The 25,356-nt window shown below is 42.2% G+C and overlaps 1 protein-coding gene and 1 pseudogene across 2 annotated transcripts in view; both read right to left on the bottom strand.

Annotated features, from left to right (window-relative positions):
• LOC117142581 (homeobox protein homothorax) overlaps positions 1-25,356 on the bottom strand; it is a 102,461-nt gene that overhangs the window by 11,935 nt on the left and 65,170 nt on the right. For both annotated transcript variants that reach the window (XM_033306651.1, XM_033306652.1), the window contains exons 9-10: positions 10,870-10,965; positions 6,423-6,446 (exon numbers count right to left, since the gene is read on the bottom strand). In XM_033306651.1, the coding sequence (XP_033162542.1) occupies positions 6,423-6,446; positions 10,870-10,965 (120 nt within the window). The remainder of the gene's footprint in view (positions 1-6,422; positions 6,447-10,869; positions 10,966-25,356) is intronic.
• On the bottom strand, positions 5,025-6,416 carry LOC117142582 (annotated as a pseudogene).

The following is a 25,356-nucleotide window of genomic DNA, read 5'->3' as shown; positions in this document are numbered from 1 at the left end:
TGCTAAGAGCGCAGAAGAAACTAGCTGCTGGCACTTAACAACTTCATTAAAAGTTGTTTATGATCCTCGAAATTGATTATTCCACTCAGGGGGGGGGACGGGCAGGGGGATCTCAACCCGTTGCACCCCCGAACACCCCGACTGCCCCAAGAGGAGCCCACTAGGCACTCAAATCGCGACGGGCGCGCGCTTAAGAAAACATGAAATTGATTAATGCATTTGCCTGCAACATGGATGGTCAGGATGGTCGGAGTTGGAGTCGGAGACGGAGATGCAGATGGGTCGTCTTCGTCTCGGGATCTGGAGGCATGGCCCGGGTATCTGGTATCTGCTGGTGATATGTAAATTCCTTCAAGTGGATTGCACTTTACGCCGACTCCAAGTTCGGTTTGCGGTGTGTGGTGTTTTTGGTGTGTGTGCTCCCATTTCCATTTTCTTTACTTATTTTTGTTCGTTTTCGAGACCCAAACACAATTAATCTTTGGCCAGAGCCGCATCTTCTGGCTCGCTTATTATTGTTATAATAACGATGTGCAAAAGCACTTGTGCCACTTGAAAGGGCACTCGTGTTGCACAAGGAAAGTGGAGCCAGTAGGGGCAAAAGGGGGGAAAACCGATTAGGACGGTGCGTTTTCGTAGCTTTTTCCCAAAGTGCTTTTCGCTGTACGCGATAAAGGCGCTTGCATTTTTGCTTTTAATTGAATTGTTAAGCGCAGCGCAAAACTTAATTAATTTTCACTATAACTTTGTGCACTTTATGGTGCCCGCTCGATTCCCAATAAGTGTGCTTTTTGGGGCATGGGGAGGTGGAAATAAATTTGATGCCAGGGCAATTTTCGTGGGTGGCTCGCACAAACACAAATACTCATTCCAGCTGGCATTTTTATTTATTATTGGCTTAAAGGACGAAGGATGCAGGAGCCAAAGACGCAAAAGCAGACAGACATATAAATACATACACACTTATATATATACTATATACGCTGTGTGTGTTGTTATTGTTGCAAGGAGCTCCAAAAAAAGAACTACAGTTGGTCTGCCTTGCTTGCCACATTTTCATGTTTGTTTTTGGAGCACTCTTTTTGCTCTCATTTTTTTTCTGCCTTCTACAATTGCGCAAAATTCCAATTTGCAGTAAATTTTGCGATTTTTCCTTTATACGGACATACAAAACATTTTTAGTTTCCTGCTGGCTTTTCCTTTTCCTTCCGCCAGCCGACTTCCTCCCCCAGAATGCAATTATAGAGTAAAGCTGACAAAACCCCAAATGCTTCGAGATGCTTGTGGAAAGTTGCCCGATTGATTAAGATTTCTGCAGAGCCAGCAGCCCCAAAGAATACGACTAAATTCCAGTGTAGTAACTTCAATTAGTCCGGTTTTTTGTGCTGCACACCGAAGGACAAGCTATTTTGAAAGATAGAAAACAGAAGCTTCAAGCCTATTTTTAACATCAATAAATATCTATCCTTATTTTCTGTGTAAAATTTCTATTTATATAATGGCAAAACTAGGATCGTTTCTTGTACCGTCTGCATAAAATTCAATAACAAAATGCACTTTTCCACCCGTCAAGTTGCAGCAGCAAAAACAAACAAAATTGCTTTTCCAGCAGGCGAGAAGCGAATGGAGATAGACAGTGAGGGCTATAGATATTTTCCCTCTCTGGCTGGCAAAATATTTCCAAACTACTTGAATGTGTGGGGTGGTGGAGGAGCAGGGATGGAGCTGGGGTTGGGGGAAAATCGTAGCAGTTTTCAATTAGTTTTTAAATAAACTTTTGCCCGCCGCACCAACTGAGAAACGCCAAATGCTACCCCGCACGGAGAAAACTTTCCATTTTCCACTGGGTGGGTGGGGATGGGCGGCAGCAGAGTTTTCCGTTTGTTTACACAAATCCATGCCAATCGTCTGTCAATCATTTTCCAATGGGAACGAGTAATAGCATGGCGGAAGTCTGCTTAAGCTCATTGGCTCGCCGAGTATTTTTCGCTTTTTCAGGCTGCCTAACTAATTGAGTTTTGGACCGATATGATAATAAACAGCGTCGGCGGTCTAGGCCGGTTAATTGAATTCAAAACATGTCAAAAGAAATCAGCCATCACCCTGGGTGGCCAAAAACGCCCTCAAGCAGCATTTGTCGTCAGCTGCAGCTTGGCAAACACTCGAGAAAACCGTGGCTCAAGTGTTGGCTAAGAAGCTGCGCTTGAGCCAGCCACTTCAGAGAAGAAAACACAAAATACAAAAAGAAAAAATACAGAGAAAACAGGAGGAATACATGGAAATACAAAACAGAAGCGCCTGACAAAAGCCCTGGAAAGGGCATCATCGTCGTCATGATCATCATCACGTTCATCAAACGCTTGTCAAGTGGGTGGCTGGTACAGTAAACACTCGAGCTGTGGACCCCCAAGGTGTTAGCCCGCTTATTAGCCATCATGTGCGAGCGGCCTTAAGCCCGACTTGGCTGATTTATGGCCCGGCATTTATTGTTTATAAAACGCTTTATTGAATCTCCGCGGCGCAGTGATAAACACGAGCAATTCATTTCGGTTTAGACGGCGACCAGTTAAGTGATATGCATACGATCGGCAAATTAATAAGGCTTAAGTGCCACTCGCAAATGGCTTAATTAAACATGGAATAATCAGCGTAGTTTGACTTTGCTCGGTTTGACAATCGCCTGTGAGTTATAGATGCACAGCGGAAAAACAAAAACAGTCCAATAATTCACGGGCTTATAGAAAGTATAATAGGTACTTCTAAACATAATTCATGTAAATATAAGAAACATATGTTAAAATATCAAACATATATTCAAAAATAATTCCAACGCTTATTTGCAGCATTTTAAACGGCCAGGGTTTTCCCTTTGGCCCATTCAAATTCCCTGGCAATTTTCATGCGCGAATCGAAAAGGGAAAAACATGAATAAACTGCAAATTATCGGAGGCCGCAAAATGATGATGGATCACCCAATCGCGCAACGCCATAAAACGGCAACAAGTCAATAAGAACAACTACAAGAGCTCTGGCATATGGCAAACCAGACTCCAAAGTCAATAGCAATTTTTGTGGCCATTTTTTTGTGATTTTTTCGATTTCGTGTTTGTTGTTCCCAGGCAGGCACAAAAAACAGTTTGAACAGTTTGAAGTATTAACACAAAAGCCGCTTTAGCTTTCGGCTTTGCCATCCCCACACGAATATCTATACACACATATATATATACTTATATATATCTATAGAGAGGAGGCTTTTTATGGAGGATTTGTGTGATCCGCTGCAATATTTTGAGCCGGCCAGGAACAACCAACAACCAACAGCCATCATCATTGTCGGCTCGTTGCATTGTTTTTGGCCGGCAACTTTTGTTGCAGGGGTAAGCGGAATAATAATAAAAATAATAATAATAATAATGTTGCACAGGAAAAAAGTCTGGCGATGCTGCAACATGTTCATGCCTCATTATTTTCGTACGTATTTTTGCGGTTCGCCTTGGACTCTTTGGATTTCGGTTCTCAGGCTGATGCTGATGCTGGAGTTCATTCAATAGGCTTATAGAACATAAAAAAAAAGAATCGGAAAAGAGGAGAAAACCCAAATACTGGCTGGCGAAAAAGTTTATTAAAATTCCAGGCCACGAAACCAGTAAAAAACTAAATGAGGAACAGACCAAAAACCAACACATGTTTTCACGCCTACGAGGAAAAAGCGGTTGAAGAAAGATGGAAAAAAGCTGACGGAGCACCGCCTTAAATGCAGATTAGCCATATGGAGTTGCCTTCTCCATCCCATATGCAAAATCAAATTATTCAAATTCAATTATTGTCAATTTTATTTATTATTAATGCGCATAATTGTCAAATTTGGCAAATTTATGAACCCCTCTGTGTTTCCTCTTTTTTTGGTATTCTGTTTTTTAAGCCGTATGCAAATGGCGGCAAGACAAGATTTCTGTGCACTCAATCCGCTCGAATTTATGAGACATGTTGAAATGCATCTCACCTTGCCTTTGGTGGATCGTATCCAGGTTTTCGAGTCCCAGAATAAACCGGGACAGGAACCGCCTGAAAGCCGAGCTCTGGAGTCGATCTGCCACCAAGGGAGTTGGCCGGGAAGATTAATGGCAGCGGGTTTAATTTGTTTTTGGCTCTTCAGGTATTCATTACTCTTTATGCACTCGCATTGACACCTTTTCGAATGGAAAAAACACTCGGATATCAGATGGGGGGACCCACAGGTGAGTGACTCGTATTTGATTGGCCCTTTTTTGGTTTATTACCCCCACATTTTTTGTTCTATGCCCGGTGCTACACGATATTAAGCAATTCATAAGCGTGTAATTTCGTTTAGCACACGAACCAAATAAAAATACAAGCCAGGCCAAAAAGAAAAAGGCAAAAATTAAACGTCTGCAGTTCAGTTTTTCTGACATCAAAATTGCAGTTGTGGCGCAGACAACGCGCCAAACTCAAGGCGGTCCCAGACATTGGGGCTGTTGTGCTGCTTCTTCAGCTTCCTCCCCCTGCTTTTTGCATACATTTTTTTTAATAACACACAGAAAATGTTTTTTTAACAGCCTGAAAATTATAACGCATCAGTCACGAAAACATGAAGACAAGAAAACATTTGCTTCATTTTTTCCTCGATTTCGCTTCGTTCTTTTTTTTATTTCGCTGGTTATTTCCTGTAGTTTTTCCCTTACTCCCCGCCGCCAGTGTGTGAAAATCTTTTTTCTCTCTGTATGTTGGTGTTACCCCATTTTGTGCAGCTTTGTCGGCCATATTGGAGGGGAAAAGTCTGGCCAGAAAGAGAGGGACCGAGGGAAAGAGAGCGAGAGGGCGTGCAATAAAGAAAGAGAAAACGGGGAGCAAAGTGCAAAAACTCAAAGTGAGGGCGAGCAAAAAATTCGCATTTATTGCGCCGCTGTACTTAGCAACAAAATGGTTTATTAGATTGAAAAACGAGAAGCAAAACAAAAAAAAAAACAGACTATACAAGTCGATTTTATTCTACCCTCCAGCTTGAGAATATGCAAATCAAGTTAAGTAACAGACAGCATAAATTAAAATATAAGAAAAGACCTAAGAACCCAGATGCGATGGAAGATCAGATGAAATGAATCTCTGAACCGCTCGGCAACTGTCCAATAATAATGAAATATTTCCAACTCGAAACCAACTCAAGAAATAGACAAAAAACACACTTTTGTAAGGCGGGGAGTGCGGTATTTGTTGTTCGCCGTTATTTATGTTCTCCCTACTAATTTCGAATTTGAATCTTTTTGGCTGTGACCTTTGGGGCCTACCCGGCCATATCGATTTGGTATTTGGTAGATGTGTGTATTTTTCTTAATTTTGAAAGCGTATTAAATTACGAACCCAGAGAGGCCCCCATCCGCCGGAGCCGAAATTGAAACAAGAATTTCAAGTATGTTTAACTCAAAACACAGAAAAAACAAGCCGAAACCGAAACAGAATCAGAATCGGAATCAGAATCAAAACCAGAGAACCAAAAACCGAAACCGAGTGGAGTGGAGTTGGAGTTGGAGGCTCTGGGCTTAAAGTATTTCACAGGAAATCTTCGGAAACGCAACCCAACAGCAACAATATGTTCTACACATTTCTTGCGACCCCGCTCCCTGTGTGAGAAATCGAAATCCCAAAAACTAAATCCTATAATGCCTGCGAGGGGCGCACACACATACCCATACCCATATCCATACCCATGCCCATCGAAAATCGAAAAATCCGACCCGCACTCACGCACGGCTACATTTTGAAATATCTCATCGTGTGTGAGTGTTCGGCTTGGTATTTCTTCTTCCCCACACACATATATATCTATATACAGATATATATATATATATGTATACAGATGTACACTCTTTTTTTCAGCCTTTTTGTTTCACATCCCCACCCAGGTTCCCAGTGCCTTTTTGGCCCCATCTCAAGAGTCACAACCCGAACCGAGCGTGCGCTCACTCTATAATAATGATAAGATGGCTCTTAATCACAAAATTTATATGTGCCCCGGCATTTAGTTGTTCCTTCTCCCCAAAGCCAAAGCCAAAGACCAGAAATCAAGGGATCTGGAAACTGAACACTGAACACTGAACACTGAGCACTGAAAACTAAAGACTGAAGACTAAAGACTGAAAGGCCCGAACTGAACTGAACCGAGCTGATGATGGGTTATGCGCGATTATAATTATGGGTCCTGTCATTCCGCATCTCAAAGTCTACAATTTTCAGTTTAGTGCGGAACAGAGATGGGCAGACATTCCTCAGTCATTCCTCTCGTTCGGTTTCTCCATTTTGCCAAAACTCTTGGCCAGAACTCTGATCTCGGGGCGTGGCGTTTTTGGGGGCATGCCCCACTTCATTGGTAATAATAATTATACAATTATAAGGAGAAAGCTTACCGCTTGCACTCGTTCCGAAGTTGTCTGCAAGTAGAGATAAAATGCAAAAATTAGTTAATTATTTGTTCAACATTTTTTTCGGGGGTGCAACATTAACCTGCCCGAGACCCAAATATCTCGGAAACTTGACTACAATAAATCTTCTCATAACCCAAACACAAGATTTCAAGTCCAACAACAGCACAAAAAAAAAAATTGAAAAATTTCGTGCAGACTTCTGACCGCAAATCTTTGTTTTTTTATGTCGGATTTCACTGGCTATAAAATATGAAATATATATTCACACGCAGAAGGGAACAGAAGGGGTGGCAATCAATCAAAACTATGTGAAGCCTGTGGAATCAGCACCAAGTGTGAGTCCAAAATATTTGGAGCACATCAAATGCAGCCCCAAAGAAAACAAAAGATGAAGCCCGTTTCGGTTTCAACATTTTATTTTATTACCTCTTTTTTCGAGCTCGCCAATAATTTTGTTTCTCAGTTTTATTTTTGGCTTTTTCGCACGCAAATCATTTTTTTTTTTTGGTTAGGCGAATGGTGTTTTGTTTTCGAAGCATTTTATGATTTCGCTGGGGGCATTATGCAAATCTCGTTTCGCGAGCTAAGGTATCCATAAACAAAATATTCAATCTGTGAGATAATTTGCATGAGCCGGCTAAACTTAATACGGTATTGGGACCAGTTGAATATAATCTTTTAACCATCAAAATGTTGTTGATTTTAATATCGCTAACAAAAATAACTCAAAAAGTAATCGCAATACGTAAGTATTTCTGATTTCTGTCGTCTTCCTCCCATCTCTCCGAAGTCATTTAGTCAGTTTGTAATGACATGGCTGAGAGTATTTTGTGAACTCGGCTTTTGAGGTTGGCCAGCTCAATTGCAGCCTTGGCATCTCGCAATGAACGCGTTCTTCTTGTCATTTAAGTCATCGAACACGCATTGGTACATTGTACAGAGTGTCGGTGTCGGGTTTGTTGTCGTTGCCCGTCTCTTTCCTTTGGGCCAGCTCCTTCTCTCTCTACTCGCTGGATGTCAGTGTCCTGGAACGGCCATCACCAGGCCAACTTCCCAACTTCCCAGGTTCCAGTCTCGGTCTCGGTCTCAGCCTTAGTCTCAGTTCGATTCCAGAGTAGGATCCCCAACCCCCCGAGCAGTTCATAAATAATCGTCTTAAGTTGATGCGGTGACTGTCGACGATTGCTGGGTGGCACTCGCTGCAGTTGATGGCACACCGAAAGAAATAATAGCACCTAAGAATTAGCCATCAGTTTGACACTTCTTAGTACCTCGCCACTGTATTTTAAGCATTTGATAGTCAACCTGATTCTCACACAGCATATGATATTAGATATCCATCGTTGGGCGTTATTTATTTGTAAATTGCTCTTAACTTTAAAGATTACTTTTTTTCTGTGCAGCTTTTCGGCTTGGCTTTTTAGGTTTAAGCCCCAGTGCTTAACATTGCAGTTCGAAAACGAAAAGTCTCGGGAATTTATCAGCACTGCAGCAGAAAGAAAGCAAAGGCGGCTGGGAATCGTTCAGATATTCCGAAAACGTTTCAATGAATGTCAGCAACGCATTGCTTCAATTTTTTCAGTTCTGTTCTGTACTGTGTTTTTGCCCCCCCTGTTGGCCACCATACGAAGTTGTGTCGTGTCTGATCCCATTTTAATATTCTAGATACTTAAATAAAATACGTGTCTGGCCTGGCCAACAAACGTTTATTGTTTGTTAATTGATTTCGCAGCCAAAGTTCTGGTTAAAATGCAAAGTGCAGCTTTTCAGTTGCCGGAGAGGAAAACAAAACGAAAACAAAACTTTGCACACTGCTCTGCCTGGCATTTGGTATGCAAAATTTGTTTGCCTTTCGGCCGGGCCAAGATCGCTGCTCCCCTTCTTCTGGTCTCTGGTGTTCCATGAGCTTCTTTCGTCTTCTCGGCTTTTGGGCGCAATTAATTTGCAGACAGCGAATCAGCCTTGAGGCTTTAAGCAGTTGACAATTGTCAAGGACTGCGACAACTTGGCGGCTGAACGCAAAGTTGTTCGTCTCTACGCGGTCGGTTGTCCGTTGTTGCTTGTCTCTGGGATGGTTCTTGTTTTCCACTCGCCACCTGACAGCTGACAGTTGCGAGAGACTTTGTCTCTATGCCTCGGACTTGGGTCATTTAACGGTAATTACCAAAATGCTGGCCGCACAAAAAGCTTTCCGCGAACGATGGCTGGAAAACGCTTTGCCCCTTTTTGTTTTTGTTTTGGGTTTTTTTCCTAGTTTTAGCCGACTTTCCGAAGAGCAGAAAGAGCTGGCTGAAAGAGCAGCTCGAGTGCCGACAAAGCCAAAGCGGCCAAGTGAAGCATAAAAATGAAGCACCCAAAACGAAGAAAACCTCAAAAATTGCAGAGCCACAAATAGAAGTAGAAGTCGGTGTACACTGGAATCTTTTTGTTTGCAAATAGGGGCTACACCCAAAAATACCACATATTTGTGTACCAAAAAAGGTTACAACGCAGGTCCCTTTAAGACGAGGCTATAAAGACCCCGCGTTGGGCGCCACAATGGTTTTATTGATTAATTTTGGGATCAATCCAACCAAGTTGCTTTATTCCCATTGCTTTTGGTAACATATTTTTGAAGTGTAGGAACCCGGGCACACGATTTTCCATTTGGCCAGAGCCGAGCTGCGCGAGACTCTCGAGCGCGACTCACAGTCTATTTATGTGACTATTGAAGTGGGCTTTCTGTTCACTTTCTGGGGCCTCCTCTTCAGCGGAGTCGGAGTCCATGCTCCGCACTCCATAATACTCCAGACCTGAAGAGACTGCGGCGGCTCGGGCTTTGATTTTTGCTTGATTTCTTTCAAAATCGGCTGCAGCTAAAATAGAGATGCAGAGCAGGGCTCCTCCGGACCCGAGAACCTTGGGCCTCCGAACAAGAGATGTGGCTCGAGTGGAGTCTGCTTTAATTCTTTTTTTTTTTGAATTATTTTTTGCTTTTTGTGTTGCATGTGCAGTGACTGTGACGCCATTTTCAGGCGAAGCGTATGCAAAAGAGAGAGAAGCCGAGAAGACCGAGGCTGGAGAACATGTCCAAAGGCAAACCGCCAAAAGGATAATCAGCAACAATTTAGTATTATTACACCACGTTTCGAAGCCATCGAAAAAGGGTTGGGGCTGGGGGAAGGGGAAAAGGCGAGGAAGGGGGCGGAAGGGGGCAAAAGGTGGAGCACACAAAGTTGTCTGTCAGAGGCTCTGGGCCCTCTTTTAAGCCTGGCTGAGCTCTCGAGTATGCATTTCAAAGAAAATCATTATTATCGATGCGGCAAGAGGATGAAAAAGAGGCTGTGGCGGCAGGAGTATGAAGGCCCCGGGTCTTGCCTTTCGGTATTTTCACGTAGTTCGTAGATTGAGTTTCAATGGAAAAATGATTTGCAAATTGACTTTAACGAATTGCCAGCCAGCAACGAGCAGGTTGGCTTTTGGGCATGTTATGGAATTTTGATTACAGCATTTGCTATTAGAAGAAAGCTGCGGCCGCATGTAATTGGCACGCATTTTGGCCGGACTCTTTGGATCTATGGATCCATAAAGAGGCACCTCTGGGACCTGCACCTCTAACCACTCCGCAGACCATTCAGAAGACAATCGAAGGCGTTCGCCAGAGCCATGTCGATGCCATTTTGATGGCCGTTTCATTGGCATTGGCCAGGCCGAAAGTCTGAAAGTCTGGCCGGGACTGAGACTAAGAAACTCAAGATACTTGGGGCCGCAGGCGGGACGTCTGATCTGATCCATGGCCGCCGATCAGGCGCACTCTCAAAAACGGGATCACTGGGAGAAATGTCTTTAAAATAAGGCCTTTCTATTTTATGTGAGGAGATTAAAATAATGTGAGCTGGCAAATATGTAAGTCCATTACATTTAATGGATCATTTTCACAACTAGAGTTGCATTTAATGATTTCATCTAGATCCTTTTCTCTCCGTGTTGGATTGAAACTCCGACTGAAACTCCACTGCGGAGGAGCCTTTGCCCGTTGGGCGATGCCAGTTCGTATATAATTATAGAAATTACCTACTCTCGGCAGCAGCCATTGTTAGTATTTTGCCATTAACGTTAACTCTCTGGCACAATCTGAGCCGCTTGATCTCTCGCTGTTGCCTTTGCAGCATCAGAAGCAGCCTCATCGATGGCCCAGCAGAAATTAAAAGAAAACTAACCAACCAACTAGCCAGCAAAAAAACAGCACGAGGAAACGAGGGGCTGGGCAGAAAAAAAAACAGAAAAATGTGGATGTTGTAAATTACTGAAATCTAATGGAAACGTTGACGTCAGTTGGTCTCGTGATGATAGCTCAAGTCCGCTGATAAGCCGCACTATCAACTGATAGTTCCCCAGACAGATAGCTGTGGCATGGAGTTGGGTAACTAGTGGATGACAGATTACTTACCAGGACTACCGAGGAAGACTGAGGAATACAATCGCCGGGAGGCGTCTGCATTGCGAGCATCGGCAGGTGAGGACCATTCTCTTCGACACCATCGTCCTGCAAAAGATAGAAAAGCCGATCGTTAGAAATCTATCATTAACTATAGAGGTATCAAAATGCGCAAGTGAAAATAATGAGCAAGTGAATATACAAGCAAATAAGTTAAAAATCTGTTACAAAGCCCACAATTCATTTGTAGTTATGAGCTTTGCAACACAAGTCCATTAAACTAGCAACATTATTTTGTGTAAACCTAACTAAACTCTATTAAAATACGAAGTATAAATTGCCTGACCATAAGACCCTCTGTAAATTATCGCTCCACTACTTAGTTATCACAGCGGGAAAACCACGTATAATTATTAATTCAATTTTCCGCGTTCCTAAGCCTTTCGGCAAACGAACTGAAACTCATTTCCAGTTAAGGCATCCGCAGCAGTATTAAGATCTTGAGCCACTCTAAGCCACCGACTGACTGACACAATTCGCAACACTTGTCAACTTAATGCTTTTCAACCGATATTGACAGCACACTGAATATGTTAAGCCAACGCATATATCTTATGATATCTGCTGAAGGCTCAGAGATAGTTGTCTCTGGGTTTTCGTCAAAAATTCGGAGAATGACAGGTGCCTTGGCCCCCGCACCTGAAATTCCCCCAGTAATCTCCGAATGAAAAGAAACCCTCAAGGAAAACGGGCCACAAAATGTATAAACATAAGAACCTCAATGGACACTTTAAGCTGATAAAACTTTAAATGAAATACGTAGTGCAGGGAAATGAGCGGGGAAAATTGCGCTAATAATAATTTGGTTTATTGGCTTTAAAGCACAATGAAGGCGGTTGGAAAAAAAATGAAGTGAGGGGGCGTGCCGCGTCGTACAACAACAATAGCAACCCTCTGCCAATCTCCCGGGCAATTTCTATTATTTTTTTAAGCACTTTCTTGAGCTCAACGACGCGGGCAGACAAGCAGCAACGCACCTTTATTTAAATTTTCCATTTTTTTTCCTTTTACCTTCCTTCTATTCTGGACAGAAAAGCGGGGGGAAAAGTCTGGGGGCAGACTACGCTTCGTTTTCTTCTTAATGGGCAATTTTCTTGGTAGTAAATGGGCACGTTTTATGAACGCTTTTGTGGGGTGTTTATGGGGTGGTCCTGATGCCCAGCCTTACATTTACCCGCCCTCGAAGAGCCACCCCCCGAATGCCACGCCCCTTTTGGCCAGACCGAATGCAAGTGTCTATTGTTTTTTTCAAACTTAAATGGAATATTAAATTGCCAGTGAAACTGCACCTGTCCAATTAAAATGTAACGTAATATGGCCGAAAATAAAATCGGCAAAAATAACAAACAGTGGAAAAATATCTCTTTAATTCGAAATGTTTTTGCGTGATAATAAATTTAAATTTAAAATTTTAAACAATTTTAACTATTTTTCTCTGCGATTGGTGCGTAAATATTCCTTATTTTGATGCATTTTATATGGCTCAAATAATTAGAGATTTTTAAAATGTTATTATATTTGTGTTATTAAATTGTTAGCCCAAATAGTTACCTAACATTTTTCAGCTAATAAAAATTGACCTGACAACGTGTTGTTTCTATGCACTCAACCGAAATCAATATCAAAATTAATAGAGATTTTTGGTGCCAACAAGACCAACAACATAGGTGAAATGAGTGGCCAAAAAAAATTGTTCGCACATAAATCTTTGCACTAAAAAATTTTATTGTCGTTTTTATTGTAAGGAAATAAAATAAAAAAGCCGCAGCAAAACAAAACAAAGTCACAACAATAACAGCAACACAAAGAGACAGAGCCAAACAGTCTGCTGATTTTTGCTCTCCCAAACACAAACACACATGGAAAGAAACACAAGCACAAACACTCGTGCATCCGCAGATTCTCCCTCTCTCTTTCGCTCTTCGATGGCCGCGTATATTTTCCCCGCCTCGCAGCGGCTCTGCTCTCTCTTGGTGCGCCAGAGCGAGACGAAGCTAGTGAAGACATAAAACTGCGGCGAATTGAGCGTTTTTGTTTTTTTTTTGCTTTCTGCCAAGTTAATGATTTTCGATTTTTGTGACTTGACTAATTCGATTTTTGAGTCCCTCAGCTCTTCTTCTTCACGTCTATTGCCTTATGCAATGCAAAATCAATAAGGCCAACAAAGCTAATTCGCTTCGCTTTAACTGGCCACAAGCAAAAAACAAAAAGCTTGAAAATGCCACAAAATATATATTATTTTAAACCAAAATGCTTTTTCAGATTCCTTTGTTTATGGGGCTTTTAAATGTCACAACTCTAGATTCTGAGAATGTGCTAAAACATTTAAGGTTCGCTTGTCTCAAAATGTATTTTAAATTATTCTAGCTTTTTGTGTTGTTCAATTTGCTTCAAAAATGTATTTTAAATTATCTCGCTCGGCTTGCGGTTGTTCTATTTTATTTTTGCATGTTTGCCACCTTAATGTTTCGAAATGTTTTTCAAATTAAATTTGGTTTTCTTAATTATGTGTGCTCTTGTGCGAATTTTGTTGTATTTTTAGTAACCTATTTTTGGTTGGTTCTTTTTTGATCTTTGAACATATCGGTTTCTTTTAGTTGAATTTTAAATTGCCTTAAGTAAGACGCGACTTTTTTTATATTCCTGATTTTATATATTTATTTTTAATTTCCTTTGTTGCTCTGCTTGATTTGCTTTTCGGCCTTTTGTCGGTGAAACGCATCGAACGATTTTCTATTTTTAGTGGCACTATTTCGGTGGCGACCCCATTTGCTTTTCAGCCTCTAGCTAAGTGTATTCTTTCTCCCCACTTTCAGCGCCCGAATTTTCCCCGCATTTCCCCGAGTTTCCCCAAAACTTTGTGAAGTGCCCATGGGCCTGATAAATGGCGCTTAGGCATTGATTAGATGCCTCAGAGCAACGAAATGCATTTGCCTTATCACCCATGCACTTCTCACACACACTGGCACACATTATAACTAACACCCGTTATACCCCCACCATCAGCCAAAAGTATGCTTCCCCCCCCCCCCCCCTCACACCCGACAACAGCCGAAAAAAGAAAAACAACAGACGCAACGAAACGAATTTTCCATTTTCCATAGAGTTCACTTCACCCCAATGCCAAAGTCGCTTCAAATTCGTTCAGTGCAGTGAGAAAAAGTGAGCTAAATTATTTAATGTGTATGCTTCGGTTCTTGATTAAATAAATCATTTAATTAACTTAAAAGTGAAACTATTTATATTTTTTATTTTCATTGTTTAACTTTGAATAATCTTCGTTCGATTAAATCAATCAATCTAAGAATGTAGTATCTGAATAAAGTAATTGATTTAATGCCAGATGTTTTTGATACCACACTAAAATCGAATAGTTAACGTGTTTGAAAACACTATCAAGCATTTGTTTTCAGTGCACTTGTGTCTGTCGCCTTTCGTCTGTGTGCGGGTCGCTTTCTGTGTGTCTGTGTTTAGATAAAATTGTGTTTCGAAAGTGACAGTTGAAATGATTTATCACTTGCCAGCGACTGCAAGGCGCAAACGCCAACGCTGCCCCGCCCCTGCCACCCGCCGCCCCTTTTCAACCAACTTGGCTGTCGTCAAAGTTTTTAGCACAAGCTCCCTTCGGCCCCCTCGCCGACCCTCTGGCTCACTCTTTCGCTTTTCTCAGCCCCAGCATGTTTGGCATTTTTGTGTAGAAAAATTGAAAATTGCTTTTTTCGTCAGCAGCCCCCCTTTCGAAGCCCCCCTACCCCAGCCACCACCACCCCTCCCTTTGTCCTGCTATCTGAGGCAACTTCATCTTTCCAATTTTCTACTATTTGGCTTTGTTACCCATCCCCAGCCCCTTGTTGTTGTTGTTATCTGTGAGTTTTTCATATGAAAATTTAATTCCGCTCAAACCCCGCACCACCCACTCAACTCGGCGCCCCTCCACCACCCCCTCCGCACTCAGGCATTTCCCATGCGAGCTAATTTAAAAATTGTTGTAATTTTTTCGCTTTGCTCTTTTGGAATTTTTGCAATGCGCGACAAAATGATTTATGTCGCTGCCTGGGCGAAATTAAAAATATTACAAAAAGCCACAGCAGCAACAACAATGTGAACACATTTAAATAACATAAAAAAATATAGGTATATATTTGTGTATCTGTACATTTGTGTATATGGTGTCACTTGAAGCTTTAAAATGAAATTGTTGCCGTGTGGAAATTTACGCTGGCTTTTCTCAATTTTTATGCCCAGCAATTTCGAGCAACTGCAGCGGTGGCTGGAAAAAATTTAAAATAAAATACATAAACCGCAACAATTTTTCAACATTTTGCACGTGTAAATTTTCCAATTGGTTGAACGCGCCAAATGAACGAAGGGGAAAAAGTTGCAAAAATGGGTAGGAAAAACGAAGGGGGCGAAATGTGTGGCGGCCAAAAAAAAGGGGGGTGGTTCGAGGGGCGTGTCCCTCTTATTAAAGGTCTATCTGATGGATTCATTTGGACGATTCTTGAGGCAGGTGAGCAAGTTTCTTCTTTGCGCCTGGCAGAGTAATGGTTGAAAATTATGGCGGAATATTAAATTTGCATAGGCTGTGGGAAACCCTTTTGGGGTGGCCCTAAGAACTGGAAAACAAGTTGGGAAAACAGGTATTCTATCTGTCTCAGTATTGCTCTTAATCGCTCATCATATTTTTGCATTGCCGACGGCAATTTATAATCCAGTGTTAAGAAATATGTTAAAGCGAACATAGAGATAGAAACAGTTTCTTAAAGAGCTTGTATTCGCTTTCCATTCATTTATTTCAATTGTATTTGTAAAATTAAAGCCAGACTGCTAAGGAAAAAAAACAGAAAAATGTTGTTAACCCAAATTGCATTGGCATTTCATCTCTGCAATCTTTCATTTGGTTTTTCCCCTCACTCTTTTTTCTTGGCTTTTTGTGTAATTATTCACATGCACCGAATGAATTTTTCCATTTTTTTTTTTGCAGCTTGCCACGATGGCCGGAAGGTGGCGCTGCTGCAGCTGCTTTACGAGCACAGAGCAAAAAAACAACAGAGCAGTTATCTATTTTGTTGCACTGTTTTTGCAGTTTTGTTGGCATTTTCCGCTGCCGTTTTCAGAGCATTTTCCAGTTCTTTTTTTCGCAGAGGAATTTTGTTGTTTGCTTTTGTTTTAGTTAGTTATGAAAATAATGGCTGCCAAAAAGGGGGAATATTCCGTATATACAGAGGTGGTCAAAAGTATTTACACAACGAGCTTTTTTTTCAATTAGTTGACAATTGAAAAAAAAGCTCGTTGTGTAAATACTTTTGACCACCTCTGTATGTGTGTATTGCGCATGAAGCCAGTTCTAATGCATTAAAGCACACTAAGTGGTTTTAGTTGGGGCTTCGGAAAGCAAGGCCTTAAAGCGTTTCGCCCGTTTTTCAATAAAAATCCAGAGCCACACCTCGAACATGACTTGTAACTTAAGCTATGGAACTCGGTTCCTTCAGTCCTGTGTCATCAGTTTTGGCGACATCCTTTGGGATCCGCATATCGCTTTACACTTGAAGCGAATTTGAAAGTCTGGATCGGTCCGCTCGTAACTCTTCTGGCTCCCGCCTCTTTTCCCCTTTAGCCTGCCCACACACAAGCTCTTCTCATTGGCCTTTTCATTTTTTTTTTCGTATTCTGTTTTTTTTTTTATCCGGCCCGCGACTAATATAAACGTACAATGGACCAACTTAAGCTGAAATGACAGTTGCGACATGTTTGCGTAGGCGTGTGCGATCTCCCATACGGACAGACATACGGACACGCGGACGGACGGACAACGACCCAAGACATCCAGACATACTATACAGACCAGCAAATGTTTTGGTATTAATTTTTCTTGTTGTTCCTTTGAGCATCTGGCCCCTCAATCTCTGGACTTCATGCTCCCCTTGGCCTCTCCTCAAAAAAAAAAAAAAAACCCACCAGGCCAACTGACAATAAACTTTATCGCATTCATGTGAATGCACTTTATGACACCTAACCAGGCAACAGAACAGGCAGTCGAAGGTGGAGAAACTTGTTTACCTGCCCGCAATTTCCACGGGCCGAACAAAGAATTTCGTTGCGGATTTCGAAGGCAATTTTTGCACGACTGATTTGAATTGAAAGACTTTGATGAGCTCTACATGTGGGTAAGGATATAATATGTAAGTGCAGAGAGAGAAAAAAAGAAATGGATTTTAATATACATTTCTGTTCGGCTACACTTACAAATTGATTTCTGTTTGCAGTTCTTTTAATACTTTACGACTGCAACAATAATGAAAGATCTAACAAGATAGTACAGAGATGTCAAGTTTACTATCCAAAGACAATAACGATATTGTTATGCATTTTTTCGCCGTGTGGCAATGGGCATTTTGTGGTCGTCTGGCTGACTCGTGACTCGTGCAATTTCAGTCGTCCGTTTGACGGTCACGTGACCCTAATAAATCACAGAATTAATGTTACGTAAAATGGAGTTGGCGTTGGCCCGAGTCCTGTGGAGTCCTGGATCGCAGAAGTACAGAGCTCAGGACGAGGTCCTTTCGCTGCGAAAGCCACCACCATTGAGTGGTTAAACTATGCCGGCCGGAAATTGAAAAACGTTTGCGGCATTTCTGATAAGCCCAAGAAGATGAGGGAAACTACATTTCCCCGAGAAATGTAACTTAAAGATCAACTGGTTAATTTCGGAAATTTAAAAATTTTCATACGCCATGTTAACCAGCACTGGCACACAGAGAAAGAGAGGGAGCTAGCTGCGTCGACATTACGGCCATTAAAAATACCCAAAACGACAACGACAATTTCCTCATTATCGTAAAATTTATTCAAGCAAAATAAATTCATTGGTCGTTAACCTTGACACTGGTTTTCTTTTATTTTTCCCCGACTTTCTGGGTGTGTGTGAGTGCGCATAAAACTCATGCTATGACGCGTGTTAAATAGTCGCCTGTCAACTGGGGAAAACTTTGGCCCGCCAGCTGTAAAATGATTTTCCCAGACGGCACAGCTCCATATCGCCTCAAGTTCGACTACATTAAGTGTAGGCACAGACAAACAAATTGTTTTTACGGGCAGAAAGGAGGCAAAGCCAAAGCTGTGCAGAAAAAAAACAGAGGCTCAAGGAATCTGTAAACCAAGCATGACTTTCATTATTTTCTTTGTCTGGTTACCAAACTACCAAAAATAAATAAAATGGAATGACGCCAGTAAGTATGCTACAATAATCGATACGAGTGTGTGTGTGCGAGCTCTTGTTGTTTTTACTGCTCGACTGCGTTTTTCCGCACACAAACGCACAAGCGTACAACGCACACACACAGACACAGGCTTAAAAGAGAGCGATTTGTCATGGGGCTGCCACGAGTTTTCGGGGGTTTTGCATTTTCCCCAGACATTTCTCCGCGGCTGTTTTCGGTGGCTTAAAGTGTTAATGTATCAGTTTGGCATTGTTTTCCTCAATTTATGCACTGAGAACTTGTTGAATACCTTGCGGACTTATGGCCAACTTGAGGACAAATATGGCGCCCAACTTAATTTAATTTTATACCCAATTCACATGTAAAATAGCAACACCCAGACCTAATATAACCCCGGTATATATCTAATTTATGGCTGTGACAAAGGAAGGCCAGAAATAGCAGCTGAAGGGATAAATAAGCGGAAAAAACTAGAATAAAGAAAAGCTTTTTTCATCCCAAAAGCTAGCTGTATACGTTTGTGTGGCAGCTGTCTGTGTGCGTATTGGCGAAAACTCCGACCAACTCCGACTGCCTTTCCATTCATTTTGCTCTCCCTACATTTTCCTCCCAAGCTGTCGTCGTCATTTCGTTCTTTATATAAAGCCCGAGTGGAGCCAAGGAAAATGCTCCGGCACACACACATAGATTTTATATTTTTTCTTTTTCCCTTTTTTTTGCTCCTGGCTTTTTTCTAGTATTTTTCTACATTTCTTTTATTTCCACTCAGCAGAAAAAATTCTTATACACAAGCGTTGCGTTTTCTACAAGTGCACAAGTGTGTGTGTGTTGGGAAAAGCTTTGCTCTCATGTGTGTGAGTGTGCGAGAGCTGGAGCAGTCAGCTCAGTTTTCTTTTGAATGATTCGATGATTTTAAGCGCCTGCGTTATATGAAAACCAATCGCATCAAAGCACCCCATTAAATTTCATCGTCAGGCATATATCCTTGCCGCACACACACACAATGGGGCCACAGGACACAGCTGCTGCTAGCTGATATCCTTGGCTCCTGGCTGGCTCCTGGCCACGTCTGCATCTATTCCATGGACGTATTCGTCTGTCTAAGCCCAAGGCAACCGTTGTATGCTGTGTGTTTTCTATGTGCCGGGGAAATCCGTCAGAAAAGCGCAGCCGCTGCAGCTGCTCCTTCAGACTTCCATCTAGATCCCCTTACCGCCCACCTCACACACCCTCCCCCCTTCTCGACGGCTTTTCCATTTCCCATCCATTTCCACCAGCCCCTCCCACTCCATCATTATGTGCTGACGGCGTAAATGGCTCTATCAGCACATTGTGCCTTTGGTGCCTCTGACATGTGAGCCTTCGAACTCTCAGCCTTTTGAGAATCGGGCTTAAAGCTTAGAGCGCAAATTTCGAGGCAATTTAAAGTGCTGCTAATGGCTTTATAGGAGCCACAAAAAGTTGGAGAAGAAAACGTATAAATTGCAAGTCATACTGGGGAGTGGAAGTTACAGGCAAAGCTGTCTAACTTGAATACTTTAAGCTGACATTAAACTGTTTCTTTAAATTATTTATTTATTGAGTATTTTTTGAGCTAGAATTAGCTAAACATTTGATAGTTTTTTGGGTATAAAATTGCTTTGGAGATTATTAAAAAAGATATATTTTAATATTTTAATATTTAAAGTGCTCAACTGACACCTGTTAGGGTGTTTGGCAATGATGCTGGACTGTAGTTCTTTCGTAGCGAGGGACGCCTGTAGTTTTTGGACATGTACAATATAGCGGCTATATGCACATAGTCGCACAGTCTATCACTGGCAAACGCCGCCATCTTCTGGCGCTCGTCGTTTGCTTTATTTGCAGTTGGTTCTACTCCATCTCTTATTTCGCCTGCTGGCCCCATCTTCTTCTGGCTTTTCTTTACTCCCCTCCCCCCACCCTATATATATATAAGTTTTTTTTTTGATGGCAAACATTTAATGGGTTTTTCAGAAAATTGCATTTTCTTCTTTGGCACTCTTTAGCCTTTTTGTTTAGCTGCTACTTTGCAGTGGAAAGTGGTAGGGGGTGGTGGGTGGATTGTGGGTGAATTGTGGGTGGTGGTGGGGCTACGTTCCCAGTCGCCGCTGTTGTTGTTGCTGCTGCTCATGACCATGGCTGCCATATTAGATTTTGAATGCATTTCCGCTTTTTGCCGCAGCGAGCAAAACTTTTGTTCGCCATGTTGGCTCTGCCTTGCCAGCTTTCAATCCTTCTCTTTCGCTCTCGAGCACCCGTCTCTCTCTCGCCCGGGCTGGGAAATATTTTCCACTGACTGACAGCTGTGCAAATGGGCGGCAACAAGGACGAGGAGGCGTACTGCAAGTTTGTCTATCTTCGGCTTGTTTTTGCTGTTGTTTTCGTTTGTGTGTGGGCAGAGCGGGAGTTTTTGGGTGGGTTGCATTAAAAGTTTGTTTCATTTCCCTCTTATTTTTCCTTTTGCTTTTGTTTGATGGAAAAGTCCAAGTTGTTGCGCAAAAGTTTTTATGCAAGTTTTGCTATTTTGGCAAATGGATATCCTTCTGCTACTCCAACTTCTCAGCTCCGCATTTCCCCCTTCGATTATGCTGTGGGCGCGCTATCTATGTTACTTATATGAAAGTTGGTCAGACATATAGCACGCCATATATACGTGCATATGTATGAACGCTCTATATACATACGAGCTGAGCTTGCTATTGGCAAGAAGTTTAATCAAACTTTTCCCTTGCAATACGGAGGCAAAAATAAATTAAATAGGGAATTAATGCAGAGAAAGAAACGCTCTGCCCTGTGCTGTTTCCTATTACATTTTATACAAAAGTGCTTTAAAAATGCAGTAAAATGGTACTCATACTCTCCTACTTTCAAATTTAAAATTGGTTACCAACATTACACGGGTGAAAATTCCCAGTGTTTTTGTGTGCACGGAATTCCCAGCAGAACACACCTTCAAGCTATGCTGGTAAAACAAAAACCACTGCATATTTCAGGGCGCAGGCTGCATATGCAAATGAAACATTCCACACATTCCCCCAGAAGGCAAAAGGCCATTAAATGTCAAACCCGCAGACACAAAAAACAAACAACGCTTCGGCAAACATTTTCCAACCCGTTTTCGTTGACCAAATTAAAAAGCCATTTGGGCCCAGCGAAGCCAACCGACTTTTGTGCCAAGTTACCTTTTTGGCTGGCGGCAATTTATAATATGCTATTATGCTATTACCATTTGGAGAAAAACACAACCGGTTGATGGGTTTTATGAGTGCCAATCAAAGTTCATCGATTATGCGACAGCAGTTCGTCTGCTTTTCAGTTTTCGATTTGGTTTTGGATTTCGATGCGGATTCCGATCCGAAATGTGAGGCATATCTTTAACGATTCTCAACGGCACTAAATCTTCAAGGACAGGGAGCTGAAGTGAGTTAATCATGAATGATTTAACGAGTCGTAGACCATTTAATTGCCATTCAGCTCGGACATGACAGCAATCGGTGATTAAAGCCAAACGAGACACAAAATACAAAAATAAAGAGCGACACCAAACTGTGTTCGCTTTTAACGACTTGACAAAGTCATTTAAGGAATTTCTTTTGACAATTTTGATCCGAGTTTCCTTCTCATAGTCGATGGGAAATGTATCCGGCACCTGTAAGTTTGTTGGTTTTTCGGGGGCAGCAGCACGCGCCATTTGGCTGGAAATTGAAAACGTGTCCAACATCGAGCCATCAATTTTTAAACAGAAGTAATCACTTTGTAAACGCCGAGCGGAGAGGAACAAAAATAAATATTCGAGCATATCCTCTGGGGGTTGACTTGGGCTAAGCCGGAAAAACCAGCGACCAGGGACTAGAGTCCTGCAAGTCCTTTGGTCCTTTTCGGTCTTGGCCTCTGCTACGTATGGTATGTATTAACCCTCGACAAGTGCTCCTCAAATTTCTGGGGTTCGCTTCGCTTGATTTCCAAATTTCTGCACGTAACAACGTAAAGTTGCAGAAATTTTTATACAATTTGTTGCATGCATAATTCACGAGGACAACAAAGTTGGGAGGGACCTCTGGATTTATGTGGGTTGCGTCTGGCTAAAGAACTTTCGGTGACTGTCGAGGAATTATGATGAGCCAGAGCATCAAAGAAAGTGACTTAAACGGTTTGGGTATTCAATTGGGGGAAAGTAATGGTCCAAGTGAGTTGTACACAGAGAAAATAATGCTTATGCTTCGAAATAGGCAAACCTCATTGTTTGACAGCCAATTTAGAATATATTTTTCATTATATTGATTTAAAGCTTAAACCCCAAGTCGGAGCTATTATGGCTAATTGATGGCACAGCAAATAAAATCAAAAATAAAGAAATTCGAGTCCCAGGCGCTACAGAAAACTGAGACCCCATCAAACAACATTAAACCCCGTTAATCTATCGAAACGAGCGCCACCATTTGTCTGCCGGCTCAAACACACACGTTTTAATTGCCGTCCGCACTAAAATTGAAAAAAAAAAATCATAAAAATTAAAAAATCCAAATAAGCTAGAAATTTATTAAATTCTCATTTATCAAATGCCATAAATCACGACGCGTCTGCGTCGTATTTTGTGTTTTATTCCAAATGATCTATCAACAGTTGCCATTTCGATGGCTATTCGCTCACTTCAGACGCTTTTATGACTAGCTAATTTGGTTTGTTTTTGATTTTGATTTGTCAGTTTATTGTGGCTGGCTGTCAATGATCCGCTCTCGCTTTTCTGCTGGCTCAATGAACTATAAAAAACTAATGTTTCAGAGCTTCGCTAACTGTGCTCCTGACAAGTGAATGAAAGGCCGAATGATGATGTCAATCTATCAAATACACACACACCCCTTTATTTTTTCTGACCACACCATCAACTCAAACACACACCGACATACACACACACCTCTGGGCCTGTCAACTTTTACTTTCCGCATGACCTTTGCTAAACTGTCAAAATTTGTTGTCAAAACGTGCGATGTTGCTGCTGTTGCCGCCGTGCTGCGATGTTGCTGCTGCGTTGTATTTGCATTTGACAGCTGCTGTCGGACGTCCGCTGCCCTCACATATATTTTCGCACTTTTGCAGCAGACGCAAAACGCGGCTTTGAACTACTAAATCATTTTTGACAGTTGGCAGCGAAGCCGGGGAAAGCCCCCAGTTGCTGTCTCTTTCGCCCATGACCTTGAGAACCGTTACACTCGCGCAGACTTACACACACACACACACAGCCAGACATTTTTATTCCGATGGTGTAGCCTTTGTTTATGCAATAAATTAAAAGCAATAATTTTTCATCTTGAGCCAACAGCAGCAGCAGCAACAGTTGAAAGTTCGCCCGCTGCGGCGCAACAACATTAATTTTACACACAAACACATGCCGAAAGAGAGGGCTATACCTATGGAGTGGGAGCGGGAATGAGACGGGCTCGCACAAAGGGAAAGAGACGGGGCATTTGATAAAGTACCGCCATGGCAATGGCATTGTTTTTAACTCGCTGCGACTGCGCTAAAAGCGAAAAAAAAGTGCAGAAACAATAATTCAACTTGTGCTCCACATACACAGCCATACACCGGGGGTACGAATATGCCCGGATTGCAGGTTCAACGGACGCTTTGCGCCTGCGCAGGGTTAAACAAATTGCAGCTGTCTCCCTCTAAGGCGACCGGCCCCTCTCCCTCGCACTGACTGTGTGCCATTAATTCTAGCGCTTGCCGGCTTGTTTGACAGTTCTGACAGACGATTATTTAAAGTTGTGCTTAAACGCCCGCTCGCTGTCTCTGTCCCATGCTCTCGCTGTCTCTTTCAGCTCTTGGCCATGGCCCACGGCTGTCTGCCATCCGCCACCGCCCCCGCCCTCGGGGGCACGCCCCCCGCACCGCCACCGCCCAAGGAAATAATACAAATTACACTTTTGGCATATTGCTCGGCTGCTCTCCTTTTGGCCAGCCTAAAATAAAAGCCCTGTTTTGTAGGTTAGTGGGTCTTTCGAACACTGGTTCGCACAGGCGAAGAGGTGATGCAGAAATCGGACATCGATGTGGTTTTCTTTCGAGCACGATATTTGGAACATGGATATCTCGGATATGGTCATGAAACCAGGATAACTTGTTTAAAGGAACCATTAATTCTAATAAATCAAGTATTGAAAAATATTAAATGACAATTCTTTTTATATATATGTATTATAGGTTAAGATATTATCATATTTTGCTTTATTGATTCAATTTTGATGGTACTCTCTGAAAGATACAGTGCATTTTTTCGAGTGCAGGAAAAACAATCGAATGTGAGTTACATTTGACCGGCCCTACACTTGCCTTTTAACGATTTAAATGCTCTGGCACGCCATTCCTCAATTTAACGCATCATAAAGAGGGGAAAACTGCATCCTGGGCTGGGATTTTACGACCCAGAGGAGGCTGCTTAGCCAGCGAAGAAGAAACATAAAAAAAAAAACAAGAGTGCACAGAGTACAGAAAGAAAAGCCCCACATGGAGGGCCGCTCGCCGATCATAAATCAAATTTCAATTCACGTGCCGGTCGCTCGACCATTCGTTTTTGCCTCATGTTCATTAATGAAAGCGAAATGCGCTTATATAATGCCATAATGCCGCGACTATCGGCCCTCGGACATCAGACATCGGACATCATCAAAACTGCCACTGATTTTCGCAGCGCAAAAATTGGCACAAGTTCATCATCATCATCTGTCGGTTGTTGTATTTTTTAACTTTTCAGTTTGTGTTCTTTTATTTTTTCCTTCAGTGGGCGTGGCCCCCATGCACGTTGAAAGCTGAGGAGACCGCCGATGTTCAATTTATGAGCCGCAGACAGTATTTCGTCCCCAACCGCAACCCTCGAGCTCGCCCTCGCCCCCTTAATCGATTGTAGTTTTTAATTAAAATTTAACTTTATAATGATTTTTTATCAGCTGTCCGGTGCGCAGTCTGTTTAAGTCTAAATTAAAAAGAAATTTCTCATTTTAAAAGATCGCAGAAACAGGAAGCCGCAGCCGTGAGCAAAGTGGGCGTGGACCGGGCAGGAACGTGATCGCGAACAGGATTAGTGACAGACATCAAAGAGCCCATCAAGCCCAAGAGACCCAGGAACTAAGGAACTGAGGCACTAAGGAACTAAGGAACCGATCTATATCGATGCCCTTGGCCATCGGCCAAATTTTGATTG

Source organism: Drosophila mauritiana, chromosome 3R (genome assembly GCF_004382145.1).
Source record: "Drosophila mauritiana strain mau12 chromosome 3R, ASM438214v1, whole genome shotgun sequence".
Classification (NCBI taxonomy): domain Eukaryota; kingdom Metazoa; phylum Arthropoda; class Insecta; order Diptera; family Drosophilidae; genus Drosophila; species Drosophila mauritiana.
The sequence above is the reverse complement of the archived record's forward strand: the minus strand, read 5'-3'. Positions and strand labels throughout refer to the sequence as shown.